At 41.8% G+C, this 18,130-nt stretch overlaps 1 protein-coding gene across 5 annotated transcripts in view; it reads right to left on the bottom strand.

The window, feature by feature from the left end:
- Window positions 1-17,774, bottom strand: part of LOC126262296 (protein MTSS 2) — a 351,715-nt gene extending 333,941 nt beyond the window's left edge. For all 5 annotated transcript variants that reach the window (XM_049958828.1, XM_049958832.1, XM_049958829.1 and 2 more), the window contains exon 1: window positions 17,310-17,774. In XM_049958828.1, coding sequence (XP_049814785.1) covers window positions 17,310-17,381 — 72 coding nt within the window. In that variant the 5' untranslated portion in view covers window positions 17,382-17,774. The remainder of the gene's footprint in view (window positions 1-17,309) is intronic.
- Window positions 17,775-18,130: the final 356 nt, after the last annotated feature.

Genomic DNA, 18,130 nt, shown 5'->3' with positions numbered 1-18,130 from the left:
TTAATCCTTTAACAGCAGATCGTTTCTAGTGTAGCCCTTTATCACCGACTAAGTGTAATTTCACCAGTAACAAAACCACTTTCCTTGCCGTGAGTAGCTTTGCTGCCACATAAAATGGATCCCGGGTTCGAATCTGGTGCGAGTTTAAAATACACTGTTCCTATTCGTCTTATCTCACTGGAAGAACGAACAATGGCAGACAATGTACGTATTACAAACTGAACCACTGATGGCTAAGCTGAAGCCATTTCTACAATTTAGTTCTAGAGTCAACCCCCCCTTTCCTGCCATCTGATCAGAGTATGTTACCGCTAGTGCCTTCTACATCGTCTTGTTTTCCTAATTTCATTTAATAAGCTGACTTACCTTCAAAAGCAAGGGCTAAACCGTACTTTTAAACCTAGAAGGGGCTAGAACACAACTTTCACTCAAAACGTATGAGCTTTTTCACCAACACGGTGTTTAAATAAATTTTCGGAATTAATACTACGGAAGATCAATAATGTGAATTTGCATATTTCAAGACAAGGCGCAATAAAATTTTGCACTCAACTGAAATAAAGAATGTATATGACAACGTTGACAACGTGGCTTATCTTTATAAATCAATAACATATCAGCACGATGTTGATCTTCGTCACTTTGGTCGACTTTTTTTGTTCGGAAAGTACAAGTAATATGGCCGGGACTGAAATTAACACTGTCTAACGCAGTGTCTTTTTGAGAATGCGTCCATACGTCGCTGCATTTGGACAAACCTAACCAGCCTAAAAGACAATGGTAGATTAAAGAAACAAACGGTGACACTTCAGTATTTATTTGTGTTGACTCGCGTTGCTCAATACCCTTAGGCCCGCCGCACGCGGAGCGAATCAAATCAACCAGTTCCCGATGCGAGTTGGTAATTGGTCGGCTGCGAATCACTTACCGCAGAGTGACTCACCAGTTGATCGCTTGCAACGCGCTGCCAATCAGTTGTCAGCGACTAAGTCCGCGTTGCGTCGTGTTCTCTAACATAGCTCTGTATTGGTTTAATTTAAAACGAACAAGCTGGTTGTGAATACTAAGTTTGTATCGGAACTGGAAAAAAATATCCCGTTTTATATAACTACAAGCTTCCAGGCTACTGCAGGAGTGATTTAACGGAGAAAGCGTTGAGTAAAGGGGAAAAATTCGTATGGCATGCATGTACTACACAGTACATTCAATGTTTCAAATTAGAATTTCCGTACGTGAATGGGAGCAAATACACAAATTTTAATCATATCGGGAGTACTCTTTTGTGACTACTGTGAAGTACTGTAAAATTACAGTAAAGTAGAAACAAATAGTAAACACGGCAGGAAAACTAAAGACAAGTCACGAATCTCAGATACGTGCAAACAAAACTGCATTCACTTATTTTAAGAGTACATATCGCTATCACTACGTTTTTGTGTATGTAAATCTCATGAGACTTGGGTTTTAGAAAGTAAGAGTATGTTGGTAAGATGGAAGAAATCGACTATGCCTAATCACTGTAGCACTGTTAGTCTCTCTGTAGAAAGCTGTGAGTTTCAAATCTGTCTGTTACAACTCCTTGGCACCTACATGGACCCTGCATTTTTTTAACGTTCAGATGAACAAGGATTTTCTTAGTTTTCTCTCTATCAAATAATACAGAACCATGTCTTCCTTCGAGCTCGAATCTGTACTCGACATGCAGGGTAACAATAGGCTCCTCGGATGTGACAATATTCCTTTTCTCCACGCTCGCACACAGCAACTTGCAGGTTCTCATTTCTTAGTTGCGCCGTGTGCAGAATTTGCTTGACAGCTAGTCAACAACCAGTTGCAGACTTAGGTCGCCTGCCCGTTGCGTTCCTTTTCAGTCATTCCATGTGCCGACGACGCTTGTGTAACTGTCATGCCTTCACAGAAACCGCCGAATATTGGTCTTTTCCGGCAGTGGTTTGGGGTAGAAGACACCACTTTCACAACAGAAGGCTGAGTAATTTTTGTCGAGCCAGTCAAAAACAAGAAGTAAACACAAGTTATTTTTAATCAATTTGTCTACCAATCGTCTTGCTAGTCTTCCATCTTCGCTTTTCATATAGAAATATAAAATTAATTTACTGAGATACATATGCGATTCAATTCAATTTGACATTTTACATGATCACGTTCTTATTTGTTACTGCAATCATCTTAGTTTGTTTTAGTCCACACATATCATTAAAAATATTTGTGTGTGTGTGTGTGTGTGTGTGTGTGTGTGTGTGTGTGTGTGTGTGCGTGCGTGCTGTATTTTCCACATTTCCTCCTAAACCACTTAACCGATTTCAACCACACTTAGTAGACATATCCCTTACTGCCGGGCAATAGTCTAGGGTTAAGAACCACGTATCACAGTTCCAGAGATACTAATTCATAAACACTGACATTCGTAGAAAACTGCAGCATCATGCATGACTTAAATTTATTACTGCTTTGCTACTACCTCTATTCGCAACATATGCCGATGAATACGTCACTTTACGGCACATAGTTCAAGATATACGACGTAATGGACACTGTGATCCGTGTAAAAGTGCCAAATCATACATTTACTATTTACTACTAAGACACTCGTACAGTCGAGTCAACTTAAGGGAATCTCTGACACCTGGCAGTGCTTTTGACAGCTTTCAACTGAGAAGCGCAAACGGCTGTACGCGAAAACAATAGCCGACTGTTTTATAATTTAAAAAGGTGTTTTTCACGAATACACGAAAATGAATTTTTTTCGATATTACAAATATACTTCAATTTTTGTTTTCGTTTCCAACAAAATTATCAAAATGAATAGCCGGAAAACGTCGGTTTGACAGCTAGCTTCAAATACACTATGATTAAAAGACACGTTTCCACCTACACGAAGACTCCGCAATTCATATGCGCGTCACTAGGGTGAAGAATAAACAACGTATTCAACCATTAATTTCCTGTAAGTAGTGCAGTTGATAGTTTTAATCTTTACTGGTGTAAGGCTTCTGTGTCCGCTAACTTGCCACGGAACCCCATTTTTAAGGGCTTCCTGGAAAGTACACCAGCCAAAGTGTAAGAGATGAGTCACATTGTGCGAAAATGATTTGAGACAGGTGTGGGAAAAGCCTACTGCTTATATTACAACAGACATTGGTGACCACTATATATGTGGCTTTCAGTCGACGAGACGACTAACGGTTGTGATTGGTGACTTAAATTCCACGGTATCATGAAAATCCGATTTACTCCCTTTGAAGGAACTGGAGAAGAATAGTCACAATACTGTAAACCACCCTGTCAATGATTTTCTGCGCATCCAATTACCAGGAGAAGATAGAGATGGGAAATTTTCGCTGTCGGTGACAGACTGTTCTATGTTAAAAGCGAAAGCAACAGATACAATTATATCACCTTGCCCACGGTCTACAGCGTCTAGCAGAGTAAGTCACAAATAATTTTCCTGGCTTTGGCAGTATCATGTCTTCTGTAAAGAATTTCTCCAAGCTGCAACTCGCATTCAGTCTTTACGGAAATCGCTCCACCCCCCCCCCCCCCCACCCCCCCACCTGAGACCATACGTTAGTGTATCTGGCTCTTGGCAGCTTTATACTATGCAAAATACTCTAGGAAGTCAGTCAGAGGCAATCAACACTTTCGACTCTATTGACTCAGCTTTTATTGAAAAAGCCAAGACGGCCCTTAATAACAACATGATTGTTGCATCCTTGGCAGTTTTAAAATCTCACTAACATCTATCTGTTACAGTTCAACGCATAGAGTCCGCACCTCTATCACAAAGATCCTGTAGGTGTGATCTCCGAGGTGCAAATGTATCTGGAGGAAATACATGGTTCAGTGGCAACAGCATGCATCACTAAATTGAGAAATATTCTTCAGAGGTAATCCGGATATGAAGAAAGTGTCCGTCATTATTCAGGGGGAGCCGTTCAGGAGGAGGATTGCATTGTATTGTATTGTATTGTACTGGGGGCACGAACCATTGAATCGATGCCATGTGCACCATTTAATTCTGTTGCTGCTTCAAAAATTTACTGAAACACAACAAAAGATGTTTCACTTTACGAAACTTACAAAGGTGGTTAATCGTGTACTGCAATACCAAAAGGTAACATAAAATTTATTTTTAATTGTAGCTTTATCCCATGGATTGTGATCATACATCAGTATACAACTGAAGTGTTTATGTGACACATGAAAAGAACATTTCAGTAAAACAATTTTCATTAAAATAGTACAAAAAGAGAAAATTGCAGCACAGGTAAGTATATCTACTTTGGCGCATTTTTCCGAGTACCGTTACAAGCCTAAATCGTTTGCTTAAACCTATAGAGGGCATTTTATAAAATGCTTAAAATTCCGGGCCCTAACCGCGACACGCCCAGTTTTCTTACGATATTTACCGAGCACATCATTATATATCTACCCGATTTTTCCTTTCATAATCATCTGATTTTGCTTCTCCACAACACAACCTAAGCTATATTTTTTTCTTTTTCTGTACTTATACTGTACATGTACATTTATACTATACTGTACTGAACGTTTTTATGGCAAAACCCTTACGTACTAGTAATGTAAGGTATTTAGACATTCATATAACTGAAGGCATCCGTGGAAAAACAGGCTAATCGTGAAATGTAAAAGTTCAGGAATAAGTGTTGCCATCTAAGACACAGCTGTCTCACACTCTGGTTGTTTTAGACGAGGGGTAGTCAAACCATTTTTACCTATCGTCCACTTCTCTGGCAAAATCTTCTAACTACCCACTCTTTCCTCACAAGAGAAACTCCCCACAGCACCTTCCTCAGATTTAATGGTAAGATGGGCCTGTCCAAAACTGAAGCCAGATGTACCATGAAAACAGGAAGGAAGTGTACTGAACTGTGAAAAAAAGAAGCACAATAGAAACAGTCAACGGTTCATTCTCCAAGCGGGAGACGCGTGTTCAAATCTCCTTTTTGCTCATTCCCCCCCCCCCCTCCCCGCCCTCTCAAAAAATGAACTGTCCATACGGTCACTGACGTGTCTGTTCGCTAGATTCAAATGTGTGTATGTCGCATTGTAACGTTAGTTTTTACATTTGAGGGTTACCCAGTTTTTCCGTGCATTTGATTGCATTTGCACTGTCAGTTTCACATTCCAGTAGAAAATGGCTTCCAAATAAAAACAGATACCGATCGTGGGATAAAGTAAATTAGTTCTTAGTAAATGGAGCGGTTATCTCATAATCCCTCTCAGGAGACACCGCCTTAGAGTAGCACTGTCCGTGCGGGCGAGAGGGTTTGCGTGCTCCAGGGAAGCAGAAGGTCATACCGGCGGCAGCGTAGCTACCGGCAGGGCCTCTGCAGAGGAGCCAGACAAAGTGTTTCTCACAACGCCCTCCTTCCCTCTTATCCTACCCTGTTTCCCATCTCTTGTCTTCGGAGATAGGGAGTTGGTTAGCAGTGGCATACCATCCGCATAGGAGAGGGATAACTCGAAATTTAAACCCGAAATTGGCACTTCCATTAGGCGCAAGTACGGTCCAACCGGAAATTAGCGGCAATTGCCTAGAACCAACCTGACTCCGCACGTCGCGTATTTTCGCTCTTGTGGAACCAGTCAGCTAGGACGAGAGGGTGGCACGAGTAGTGGGCAAGCTTGCCGTCATCTAAAATTTGGGTCCCAGGCGCAGTAGCATCCACGGAGAGGACATTCCACCTATGTGAAAAGAACACGGACAGCGGCAGTTACCGGTCATAAGCTCGCTTTAACGGGCACCAGGGGTCGCTATTGACAATGGGAGGGCTCATCGTAGGTAGACTGGCCAGTCACCGCCCGCTTCGAGCTGGGCAGCCCCCAATCAGTCAGGTACTGGCCCGTCCTGGTGCCGATTGTTCCATAGCACTGCTAGAAGTCATCACCATAATATAGACACCCGCTGCTACAATATATATATATCTATCCCTCAATTCAACAAAACTGTTTTTCTAAATGAAACCACATTACTTCGTGCTTATGCCAACTCACCGCTTAAATGTTTCAGTTTCGGCCGCAAAAACGAGGCATACAAAGAACACAGGTGCAATACTACTGCCCATAGATTAGAGTTTCCTCTTTACATGGAAGGAAAACTAAGAATGGCTAAGAATGTGCTGAACATTTCTAATGTAAATCATACTCTCCAGTTCGAAATCAAGAAAAGTTTCTACGACACTGTTTCCTACCAGCAGACGAATCGCCACCATCTGAAGTGTTTCCAGCACTGAGAACTTCCACACAAATCTCCAGCTGAATGGAGATCCCATGGCGAGACATTCAACAGTTTTTATTTCGGTTTAAGTACTGGACGAAGTCAATTCCGTATAGATATTGTATCGCATTGAAACTGTTCTACGTCGTTAGTATCTACGTTTAATGCGGTATTTTAGTGCCTCGCTACGATTAGGCTTGTATATCTTCCTCCGGATAAATTAAGCACGAAAGATGACAGTCCCAATTCGTTACCCATAGACTATAGCCTTACATTCTGACCCCGTTTTTGTCGCAGATTTTAGTGTCAAACATCTTCTAACAACCGAACTGTTTCTCTTCATGACACAGTATGGTGATAAATCTGAACATTTCGAATTAACTTCGTTTGTTCCTTGCGTAAGGTTATACTTCCATCTATAGTCCACAAGCTTCAGGGCCGTCAGAACCCTCAATGCGAAGAGAACACTCTGACCGCACGTAATTCTGAACCCATTCACAGAATTTCTTGATAGGTAACAGTCGTTCAACAGTTATTTTTCTGGGCTGTCGATTTATCTAGTGGAAAAATGGTTTCAAATGGTGTACCGTGAGTTACTTTCAAAAAGCACAAGAGTATTTCTCACGGTACCAATACACGTGAGCCATGAAAGTCCCACACCTGTTCTGTAGCCTACTATTTGGCACAATCGAGAACACAGATGTCAGCAAAGAAAATGTGTTAATGCCCCATATCACCCAACTGTTTCCGGCTGTAACTGGTGCCAATTCTATACTGTACAGCGTGAAACTTTACAATATTCGTGAGGTAACACTGCGCTACACTGCGTCTCTAACCAGAATCCCTTTGTTAGCTGAAAATACACTACCGATGGAAGTATCCGAGGACACTTCATAGACCGAGCTCCAATGCCATACCGCTGGACTAGCAACTTTTGTCATATTAACGCCTAAAATCTTACCATCAACTCTGATCGAGACCTCGCAACACGTACCAGTTGGTTAAAGATGCCAGTTTAATCGCTTCTGCGATGATTATAAACACATCTGTAACGGCCCCAGGCGAACACACGAGTTGAGCAACCTTTAGTTGCGATATTAGTAAATGGTAAGAATGTTAGATTCTTGCAGGCTAAGATTCCGCTCTCTCGCATTCTGGTTGTTAAACCTTTTTTACCTATCGTCCACTTCTTTATCTCTGTTAGCAGCAAAATTTTCTAACTTCCCACTTGTTCCTCACAAGGGAAGTTCCACATCGCCCCCCCCCCCCCCCCCCCCACACACACACACACAGATTTAGTGGTAAGATGGCCATGTGGATAGTCCGTCAAAAACGGAACACAGATCAAGCATGGAAACAGAAACAAGGTGTACTAAAGTGCGAAAAAAGAAGCAAAATAGAAACAGTGAAAGGTTCAAGCTCAAGGTGTGCAACATCGAGCAAAGCTGAACAGCCACGGCGTCGTGGTTAAGGGTCCACGGTGTTGGACTGCGAAGGGGGAGATCCGCGCTGTGACTCCCTTTTCTTTCTTTCACAAAATTATGAATTATTATAATAATTCAAATCCCAAAGAAAGCAGGTGTTGACAGATGTGAAAATTACCGAACTATCAGTTTAATAAGTCACAGCTGCAAAATACTAACGCGGATTCTTTACAGACGAATGCAAAAACTCATAGAAGCCGACTTCGGGGAAGATGAGTTTGGATTCCGTAGAAATGTTGCAACACGTGAGGTAATACTGACCCTACGACTTATCTTAGTAGAAAGATTAAGGAAAGGCAAACCTACGGTTCTAGCATTTGTAGACTTAAGAGAAAGCTTTTGACAATGTTGACTGGAATACTCTCTTTCAAATTCTGAAGGTGGCACGAGTAAAATACAGGGAGCGAAAGGCTATTCACAATTTGTACAGAAAGCAGATGCAAGTTGTAAGAGTCGAGGGGCATCAAAGAGAAGCAGTGGTTGGGAAGGGAGTGAGACAGGGTTGTAGCCTATCCCCGATGTTATTCAATCTGTATATTGAGCAAGCAATAAAGGAAACAAAAAAGTTTGGAGTAGGTATTAAAATCCATGGAGAAGAAATAAAAACTTTGAGGTTCGCCGGTGACATTGTAATTCTGTCAGAGAAGGCAAAGGACTTTGAAGAGCAGTTGAATGGAATGGACAGTGTCTTGAATGGAGGGTATAAGATGAACACCAACAAAAGCAAAACGAGGATAATGGAATGTAGTCGAATTAAGTTGGGTGATGCTGAGGGAATTAGATTAGGAAATGAGACACTTAAAATAGTAAAGGACTTTTGCTATTTGGGGAGCAAAATAACTGATGATGGTCGAAGTAGAGAGGATATAAAATGTAGACAGGCAATGGCAAGGAAAGCGTTTCTGAAGAAGAGAAATTTGTTAATATCGAGTATAGATTTAAGTGACAGGAAGTCGTTTCTGAAAGTATTTGTATGGAATGTAGCCATGCATGGAAGTGAAACATGGACGATAAATAGTTAAAACAAGAAGCGAATAGAAGCTTTCGAAATGTGGTGCTACAGAAGAATGCTGAAGATTAGATGGGTAGATCACGTAACTAATGAGGCATTGAATAGAATTGGGGAGAAGAGGAGTTTGTGGCACAACTTGACTACAAGAAGGGATCGGTTGGTAGGACATGTTCTGAGGCATCAAGGGATCACAAATTTAGCATTGGAGGGCAGCGTGGAGGGTAAAAATCGTAGAGGGAGACCAAGAGATGAATACACTAAGCAGATTCAGAAGGATGTAGGCTCCAGTAGGTACTGGGAGATGAAGCTTTCACAGGATAGAGTAGCATGGAGAGCTGCATCAAACCAGTCTCAAAACTGAAGACCACAACAAAACAACAACATGAACTGTCCATCCGGTCACTGACGTGTGTGTTCGCTATATTCAAATTTGTGTCTGTTTGCAAGACTAAGATGTAAGGATGGGACCTCCAGGGGTAAGTACCTCTTATTTGTTCTACACAAGTGCCACATGTTATGACTCTTGCGTCCCGTTTTTGGGAAATTTGTTTCGAAATCCTTTGTTGTAACACAGTTCACACATTTTTTCATTTCTTTGAGAGGTCTATGCAGCGTCTCCCCTGCTCTCTCATTTACTTGTGACGGTAATGTATTCTTACCAAATGGCTCATATTCTATAGTCAATGTATAGTACGATAATTGCCAAGACAACAGGAGAACAGACATTTCAATTAACAGGCGGAAAGTTCATAATTTTGTGAATATTTATAACATGTATGTGGCACGAGGGAGTTTCGAACAAGGATCTCCCACTTGGCGGTCCAACACCGTGGCCACACAACTACGGCATGGCTGTTCAACTTCGCCCAATGTTGAACATCTTTGGCTTTGAGCGTTCCAAGTTTGTATTTCGCTTCTTTTTTCACAGTTCGGTACACCTTCCAGTTTTCATGCTTCATCTGTTGAGCTATCCACAGCGCCATTGTACTACTAACAAGGGAACCTCCCCATCGCACCCCCCTCAGAATTAGTTGTAAGTTGGCACAGTGGATAGGCCTTGAAAAACTGAACACAGATCAATCGAGAAAACACGAAGAAGTTGTGTGGAACTATGAAAAAATAAGCAAAATATACGAACTGAGTAGTCCATGCGCAGCATAGGCAATAACAAGGAGGGTGCGAGTTCGGGAGCGCCGTGGTCCCGTGGTTAGCGTAACCAGTTGGGGAACGAGAGGTCCTTGGTTCAAGTCTTCCCTCGAGTGAAAAGTTTAACTTTTTATTTTCACTTTATGTGACAAACTTATGTTTTCATCACTTTTTTGGGATTGATTATCACATCCACAAGAAAACCTAAATCGGGCAAGGTAGAAGAATCTTTTTACCCATTCGCCAAGTGTACTAGTTAGGTGGGTCGACAACATATTCCTGTCATGTGACGCACATGCTGTCACCAGTGTCGTATAGAATATATCAGACGTGTTTTCCTGTGGAGGAATCGGTTGACCTATGACCTTGCGATCAAATGTTTTCGGTTCCCATTGGAGAGGCACGTCCTTTCGTCAAGTAATCGCACGGTTTTGCGGTGCGGTCGCAAAACACAGACACTAAACTTATTATAGTGAACAGAGACGTCAATGAACGAACGGACAGATCATAACTTTGCTAAAATAAAGGAAGTAAAATTTTCAGTCGAGGGAAGATTTGAACTAAAGACCTCTCGTTCCGCAGCTGCTCACGCTGACCACGGGACCACGGCGCTCCTAAGAGCAGAGTGTCCCCAATATTGCCTATCCCGGCATGGACTACATAGTTTGTATATTGTGTTTATTTTTTCATAGTTCCACACAACTTCTTCCTGTTTTCTCGATTGATCTGTGTTCAGTTTTTCAAGGTCTACCCACTATGCCAACTTATAACTAAATCTGAGGGGGGTGCGATGGGGATGTTCTCTTGTAAGTGGGGGCGGGGGAAGGCGCCTTGTCAGTAATGGTGATTTATAAAGCAGAGAAGTAACTTTACAAAATTTATAAAGCAGAGTTAAGTCAACAAAGCATGTAAAATAATTACTACGTACTGTCAAAATTTTATGAAAACCTCATTAAAATGTTTTTTTAAGCCCTTAGCGCCTCTACCGTCCGCCATGAAAACAGGGACGCCCAGTAATGGACGGTAGGGACCTGGCTGACCACTTTAGACGGTCACATCTGTTCTAGCACTAGGCGATATAGTATTGCGGAGAATCACTTACCGTCCTTCAGATAAACATGTGGATCGCATAAACGTTCTATTTATCACGAATTAAATGGAATTCTGTAGTGCTAAAGTTTTAGCAGTACGTGCAAAGGGCAGAGACTGGCCGCATGTTTCCCCGCTGTTAAGACGGCAACGACAACGAGACGCAACTTTTAATCTCTACCGATGACCGATTGTCTCCATGCAGGATAGGAATCCAGAGCCTCCAAAAACGAGAAACATGGGATATGTTATTTCTCCAATACGGGTCGAAAAAATGCACTTTGGTTCTGATTTTACTCGGAGGTGTAGGTGGCTGGAAGAGCTAGCCCCTAAATTAAAAGAAGCCTGAAGCATGCTCCCTCCAGCAAATAGCAAAGCCCCAACAGAGTCGTGAGCAAACTTCAGACTAAGGACAGCTTGGCTCCAACCCCTCCGCTATTTACGCGAATTCAGATGCACATCAATCTAACTCACAGCTGTTTCGATTCACACAAAACTAAACTGGATATAATGTAAACGGAAACATCCTCTCAAACTTATGTCAGTATTCGCATTTATTAGCCAATACCAGAGTGCATCGACTCAATATATGTCTTTCCTGGACGGGAATGTACATACTGTAACATACACGTGAAGGTTGTGACAAAGATAACGACACATGGAAGTCTGGGTCTGGCCATTAATCGTACACGGATAGCCGAAGCAGCTAAGGAGATGGCTCGCGTAAGCCGGGAAATCCGGTTTCGAGTCGTCCGCGTCCGGCACACGTTTCCACTGTCTTCGTTCCAATATACAACCAAAGGTGGTTCATATTCACAGCTGTGAAATCATTTCCTGTGTACTATGCGAAACTGTCAATGCGAGCATCGTCAATGCATGTTCAAATTTTTCCTCGTGTGCTACTTCGTAATTACCTCGTGAATTACGAAATCGCAGAAAATCTACCTGTCTCGGAAAAAAACGAGCAGTATGAATAAATGCTTTCTGGAATTTAAAACTTCTAGCAAGGTTTTACCTCTATTATTACTTTTATTTCGTTGTGTGTATGGAGTGTAATTATTCTTTCGAAGAAGTGTCTCCATTTTAAGAGTGGAAATAAAACAAATTTTAAAAACGCAAGCAAGAACTTTGGCTTCATAATGAGTCGCCGGTTCTTACGCAGCCTGGCACCTTTCAATTACTTGCTTCAACTGGCGTAGGAAACAGTCGAAACGTCATAACACTCGGGCGAAGCAGCGCGTTAGTTATATTACTCGAAACCGTAGACTGTAAACCAAGCATGGAGGTCCCCTCCATATTCTTTTCCGCCACTGCTCCTCGTCGTAAGTTTAAGTAACGCCTGGTTCAATGCTTCTACCCGTGGGGAATGCCAGAACCATTTCTCCCAGGGAGCACAGCTTGCTTTCAACGGAGTTGAATCAGGAAGCGGCCAATCAGGAAACACTTGTCACACGGCGGTCTCTCGTGTGGGTCGCGGCGAACAGCTGCTGTGGCCACTTGCCCGCCGTTCAGGGCTAGCAAGGCGCTATTAATCCGGCCGTTGACCGTCCCGCTTGGACACCCACGCTACAAGTTCAGTAGCAGCGGGTGCCAAAGCGCATACCGGTGGCAGGCTTACGGGGCATGACAGTTAAGCCCCGTCCCCCACACACAGACACCAGTGGAGACTTGAGTTGTCACAAAGTGAAATTCAATTTCTCTATCGACCTCACGCATCTTTTTCGGTTTTCACCTTTATGACAGCCTCCCGGTTTTCCACGTACAATAAGCCCTGCGTGTTTCCTATGCTCCACTACGCTTCCGTACACATCTCGTACGAAAAAAAAGCGTGATTTTCAATGACACCCGCCCGTTAAGACAGTCTGCACCTTGATCTTCAGATGACTGTACAATAGGCTGTTACGTAATTGGAACACTTCCTATTATGTTGGGTAACAAATGAATATGAGAAATGCCACAAATTTTGCTAAATTTTTAATGAATGTGGGTGTCTGCTTCAAACATTCTACATCGCAGTACTCCCCAACTGTGGTTGTATTCTGTGTGTCGTTGTCTCACAATCGCTAAAAGAAATCCTAGCCACGGAGCACCAGCCCGTAATTTCATATATTCTACATACAACAAGTTTTAGCATTTCACTCTGGTAATCTGTTCAGAACAGGCTTAGGCTGCCTAATCCGGATCTACTACGTTTTTCGCTGTGTCAGTAGACGCTTAATAGGTCCTCCAAGTGAAGAATTATACCAAGATTATTACAAAGTGTGGTACACTCTACAGTGAGTCAACATTGCAACAGTCTTACCGCGATTTCTCTTCGCGTATGTTGTTAAGTTTTCTCACATCTTTTTTTTCCCCCCATCTTCTGCAGGCGCCGACAATCAAGAAAGTATATGGGCATCGAGTGGAACCTAACCACCAAACTGCGGCATCCCACTCTGTTAAACCCCTCTCTTTTCCCCTGACTGGACACCGTGGACTAATGAGTTCAATATTCGGCTCTTGAAATCATGCACGCGTCGTAACAATGTGATCTCTATGAATCCCTAGCAAAATAAGCTAAGCTTTATTTTCCAACAGTAAACATGTCTTGTCCAGTTCCCGTGGGTCTAGAGACAATCTCTCGAAGACACCTCAGGAGCATTGCAAAATTATAACACAGCCATGTGCAATTAAGGCTCAAAGTTAGCAAACCTAATCCAAGAAACTGACAGGCCCAACCTCAAAAGCAAAATTAAACTTTATCATTCAAATTAAACACACGTGTCACGAAAGCGATTTCCACTTTTTTTCAACTGTGTCGTGAAGAACACTAAGAATTTAGAATGAAAAATCGAAAGGATCCGAAGTATTTGAACTCACGCTACAGTGAAAGAACAGTGGTGTTGCAATGCATTGCCTATCGTTTGCGGATGATCACGTTACACTATCTGAAAGGCTGACAGACCCTGTCAGCCAAAGTCAATTTTTTTGGAAGAGAGCCAATATGGCAGGCTTAAGAATCCCTGCAGAGAAAGAAATTACAACACACGCAAAAAAGTGCTCCAAAATAATAAAACAGACAGACATTGAGCAAATAAAAAATGTGAAAGTTTCAAGAACGGGGAAGGAAATCGTACCTGCCCTTTCAGAGCAAACATACTGGCATTTGCCTGGAACGATTTGCGGAAAACCTAAATCAGGTTGGCCGAACGCGTATTTACTCTGTAGTTCTCCCGAAAGCACGTCCAATGTGCTAATCAAAGCACTATATCCCCTCGTAATAGTTGGGGAAGACTAATGACGAAAACGTTGGAAACTTCTACTTCATAGTAAAGGATACAAAAGATGGAAAAGGCGTGCGGATCTCGACCAAATGTGCAATCTAAAAGCTTAAAGCACAACAGTCGCAAAACCAGAAGTCCAGTATTTTACTGAATGTCTAGGATTACATAATAAACTTAAGTACGAGAAAGGAAGTGTACGAAAAATAAAGTCGTTAGAAAAAAATGCAACATTTGTAAATTAAGAAGTGACGAATAAATTTATCAGAATATAAAAACATATCACAAACAATATGGAAGAGGAGATTCTTTTTAGACATATTTACAGAATGGACGACAGTAGATACACCAAGTAGATTTTCACACATGTTGGCTCAACGAAATTAACAGTCATCTAGATCCAAGAAGCTGGTAAAGACTTGGAAAGGAATAACGTAAAAAGAATTGGAAAGTGATTTCTTGCGGAAAACTTAAAATGAAATGGTTCCATAAAAGGAGAGAACGACAAAAAAAATTAAGAATTTAAATTAGGATGTGGCCTCCAGAAGGCTTAAGCTTAGGCAGAGGAAAACACCAGTCCATAATTCATAAGTTGCACCGTGAATGGGAAGTCATGATATTTGACGGACGTTACTGGGTTTTATACGCCCAACAGAGAAGGGCGCAGACCGTTTTCCGACCGGACAAGTTAAGAATACACAATAAATGTGGAGGCGGAAGGGCTGATTTAAGAGGGAAGGATGTGTGGACAGACTCGTGATAAACTGAATCAATCTTTAGTTTTGGAAATAGACTAGACCTGTTGGTAAACACACGCCTTGGAGGCTAACCTTCATGGTGCCTTATGGCCGAATTAAAATGACAAGTCGAATATTAAGCCAAAACGATCTGTAGTAAATAAAAAACAAACTCATTCCATGAAATAGCAAAAAAATTACCACTTTACTCAAGGCAGAACACCTGAATAGCATTTATAAAGCACGTTAAGACGGTGCATTTTCCACTGAGATTAGGAATCTAACTCTGCAACCATACCAACAGTCATTTCCACATTTCTCTTACCCGTGAAGTACGCTTACAGTATCCTTGTTTCCAATGAAGGGCTCGATCTTAGAATGGAGTTATTTTATCCGAATTTTCGAAACACAAATGATTTTGAGTAAGCTGTATCTTCCAACTCTTCATGTACTCATTTCGTGTCCACCTCAAATACGCAGTCTTGACTTTGAAAGGGCACAGACGATTTCCTTCCTCATCCGAGCTTGACCGTCTCCAATGACTCCGTTGTCGACGGGACAAACATTGATATCCTCCTTTTCCTCATGAACAACGCTGTTTTCCATTTCTTTCTTTAGCTGTTGCTGTTCTACAATGAATAATGCGAGAACTATAACATTTCGAAGTTAGTTTGTTTATTAACATTGTTACTTGAACAGGTTCGATAGCAAGTGACGCAGGAGTGCACTGACTAGTGTACTTGGGAGGCAAGCAGAATCATCTACAGGCAGACATGCCTTTTACTTGCTGCTACGGAATCTTTCGCATCACAGAGTAAATTCTGCAGGAAAAAATATTGGAACAAGCGCAACACTACCTCGGCAACCAATTGCATACACGAAAATCAAATTGTCCATTTGATGCTTTGCAACACAGTTCGGTGTACTCAGAATGGCTTGGCGCTCTACATTTATTGCAATGAGAACGCCTTGAGTTCACAATACTACAATGAACAGCAAGTCGTATATCTAATCTAAGGAAAATCAACGATCCTGCACAGCCTCTCTGGACGAAATCTCACTGGAATGGGTTGATCTGGGAAAATTGCAAATCTGCAAAATTCACGTTCATTGCTGATCAAAACTTTCAAGCCTGAAATAATTAGGTCAATATATACTCTCTTAATGCGACGTCCGCTTCTCCGTCAACTTAAAATTCAAAATGAATTCTCATTTCGCAATATTTTAATATGCTGCCAGAAGCGCGTACCAATTGCAGGCAATACAGTTCGGTAGCTTACACAGTTGCGCATGTAGAGACTAGTAATTAGAAAATAAGTAGCTGTAAAATTTGAATGCATTATTTCGAAAGGTAGAAAGTAGCGCAGGAGTTTGCACCGATAATCACTTGCCGCGCGTCAGATATTTTTGGTATGTTATTCCTTTTAAGAAGACGCCCCTTACATGAATGCCTTTTGAACACGGGCGGCCTGGCAACTTCAGTTCAACAATGTGCGATTTTGAAATATACACACAAGGCAACATCACATCCACCCATCTAGTGTGTGCCTGTTAAATATTCGGCAATAAATCCAGCAGTTCTGACCGACCACGTATTTGACGTAAACAGTGTTCTAACATGTAGATTAAGTCCACAACACTGATCCGCAAGCACTGCAGTTCAGTTTAATAAATGCCATTTCCTGAAAAGAGTGGGTGACTAAACAATTTCGCAAACTGGGACAAAACAGACGTAAGGGCCTGCTTGAGCACTCCGGCTGAGCTTTGAAATTCATCCACCAAATTGTATCCTTCAAAGATGCGATCGATAAATCTTAACGCCACGCCATTAACAAACAAAGCTCAGAGTACTCAATGTACAAATCTGCTGCGCATTGTAGCGAACATACTTTCCGACAATCTAATCGAATTTCTAGGCTGCAAACTATCATAGTAACAAGCATAAAAAAGATTTACCGCTTAACGCAGTAACAGCCATTTCTAAGTTCAATTTAATGAGCGCAGCAACTTCACTGAAGTAATTCTAAAACCCAAATACGTTCCGCTGACAACTGCCATCTAGGTTTTCAACATCTGAAAACGCACACGCACACACACACGCGCGCGCACACACACACACACACACACACACACACACACACACACACACACACACACACACACAGTATCTATGCCCACTAGTATTTAAATCGCCTGTGTGCTAAAAGCAAAAAGCGGGCAAAATCAAAACAAGCACCTATATTAAACCCTGTTCAATTTCTAAAAACGAACTCCAAAATTAAAGTTTTTAGACATAAAATAATGTTTGATAGTTCTATTTACCTTCATATCGTTGATTATCTGTTGAAATAGTCCTCCCAACGCGCTGCATTCTCTTTCAATGTTTCCTTCCATTTTGATCTGCTTTGCGCTCACTGCCTGTTTCTTTCGGTATACAAATTACTCTGACACTGTGTTGTCAACTGACATATATTCGAGCACTGTTTTCATGTACATTATGAGTCTGAGAGTACTGTATGACGATGACAACTGTGTACAAACAGAACTTCACCAAACACATTTACTCGCATTCCACCAAAATTATATTAATTGAACTGAATATATAGATAGTACAATAAATTTCAAAAAGAATTCGGTTTAGTCCGTATGAAAATGCTGATTCACAATCGTTTAAATCGCCGCTGTCGTACAGCTTTGAAGACCACTCGATCGAAACTCACCACCTCTACGACTACACACTAGGTCTTCCGATCATTATCCTCAGTGCACTCTCGGCGTTCTGATTGGCGAATGCGAGCTTGTAAGCAAACCACCGACACAACGCAGAATGCCCCCTAGCCGCACCTCGGCGAACTACAATCCATTGAATATAGCATCTCTGCATGGAGAACAGTTACTTTCGATATATCGCACGATCGTACTGGCCGACCGTACACCTACAATCGACTTTACACAAGTCGAGACAAGTGGCAATGCTGCGGAGACTATGCACTACCGATACAGTACTGCGGTGAGTGAAATACGAATTGTGATCGTTTTGACTTTAATTGTAAGATGTGCGACGCTTGCTAAAATATCCCCGTAGACGAACAAAGACCGCCGATCTGCATGTCAAGGCGAGTTTACTTACTAATTTGTATTAT

This window comes from Schistocerca nitens, chromosome 6 (assembly GCF_023898315.1).
Source record: "Schistocerca nitens isolate TAMUIC-IGC-003100 chromosome 6, iqSchNite1.1, whole genome shotgun sequence".
Taxonomy (NCBI): Eukaryota; Metazoa; Arthropoda; class Insecta; order Orthoptera; family Acrididae; genus Schistocerca; species Schistocerca nitens.
Note: the sequence above shows the minus strand (reverse complement) of the source record. Positions and strands in the feature narration are given on the sequence as shown.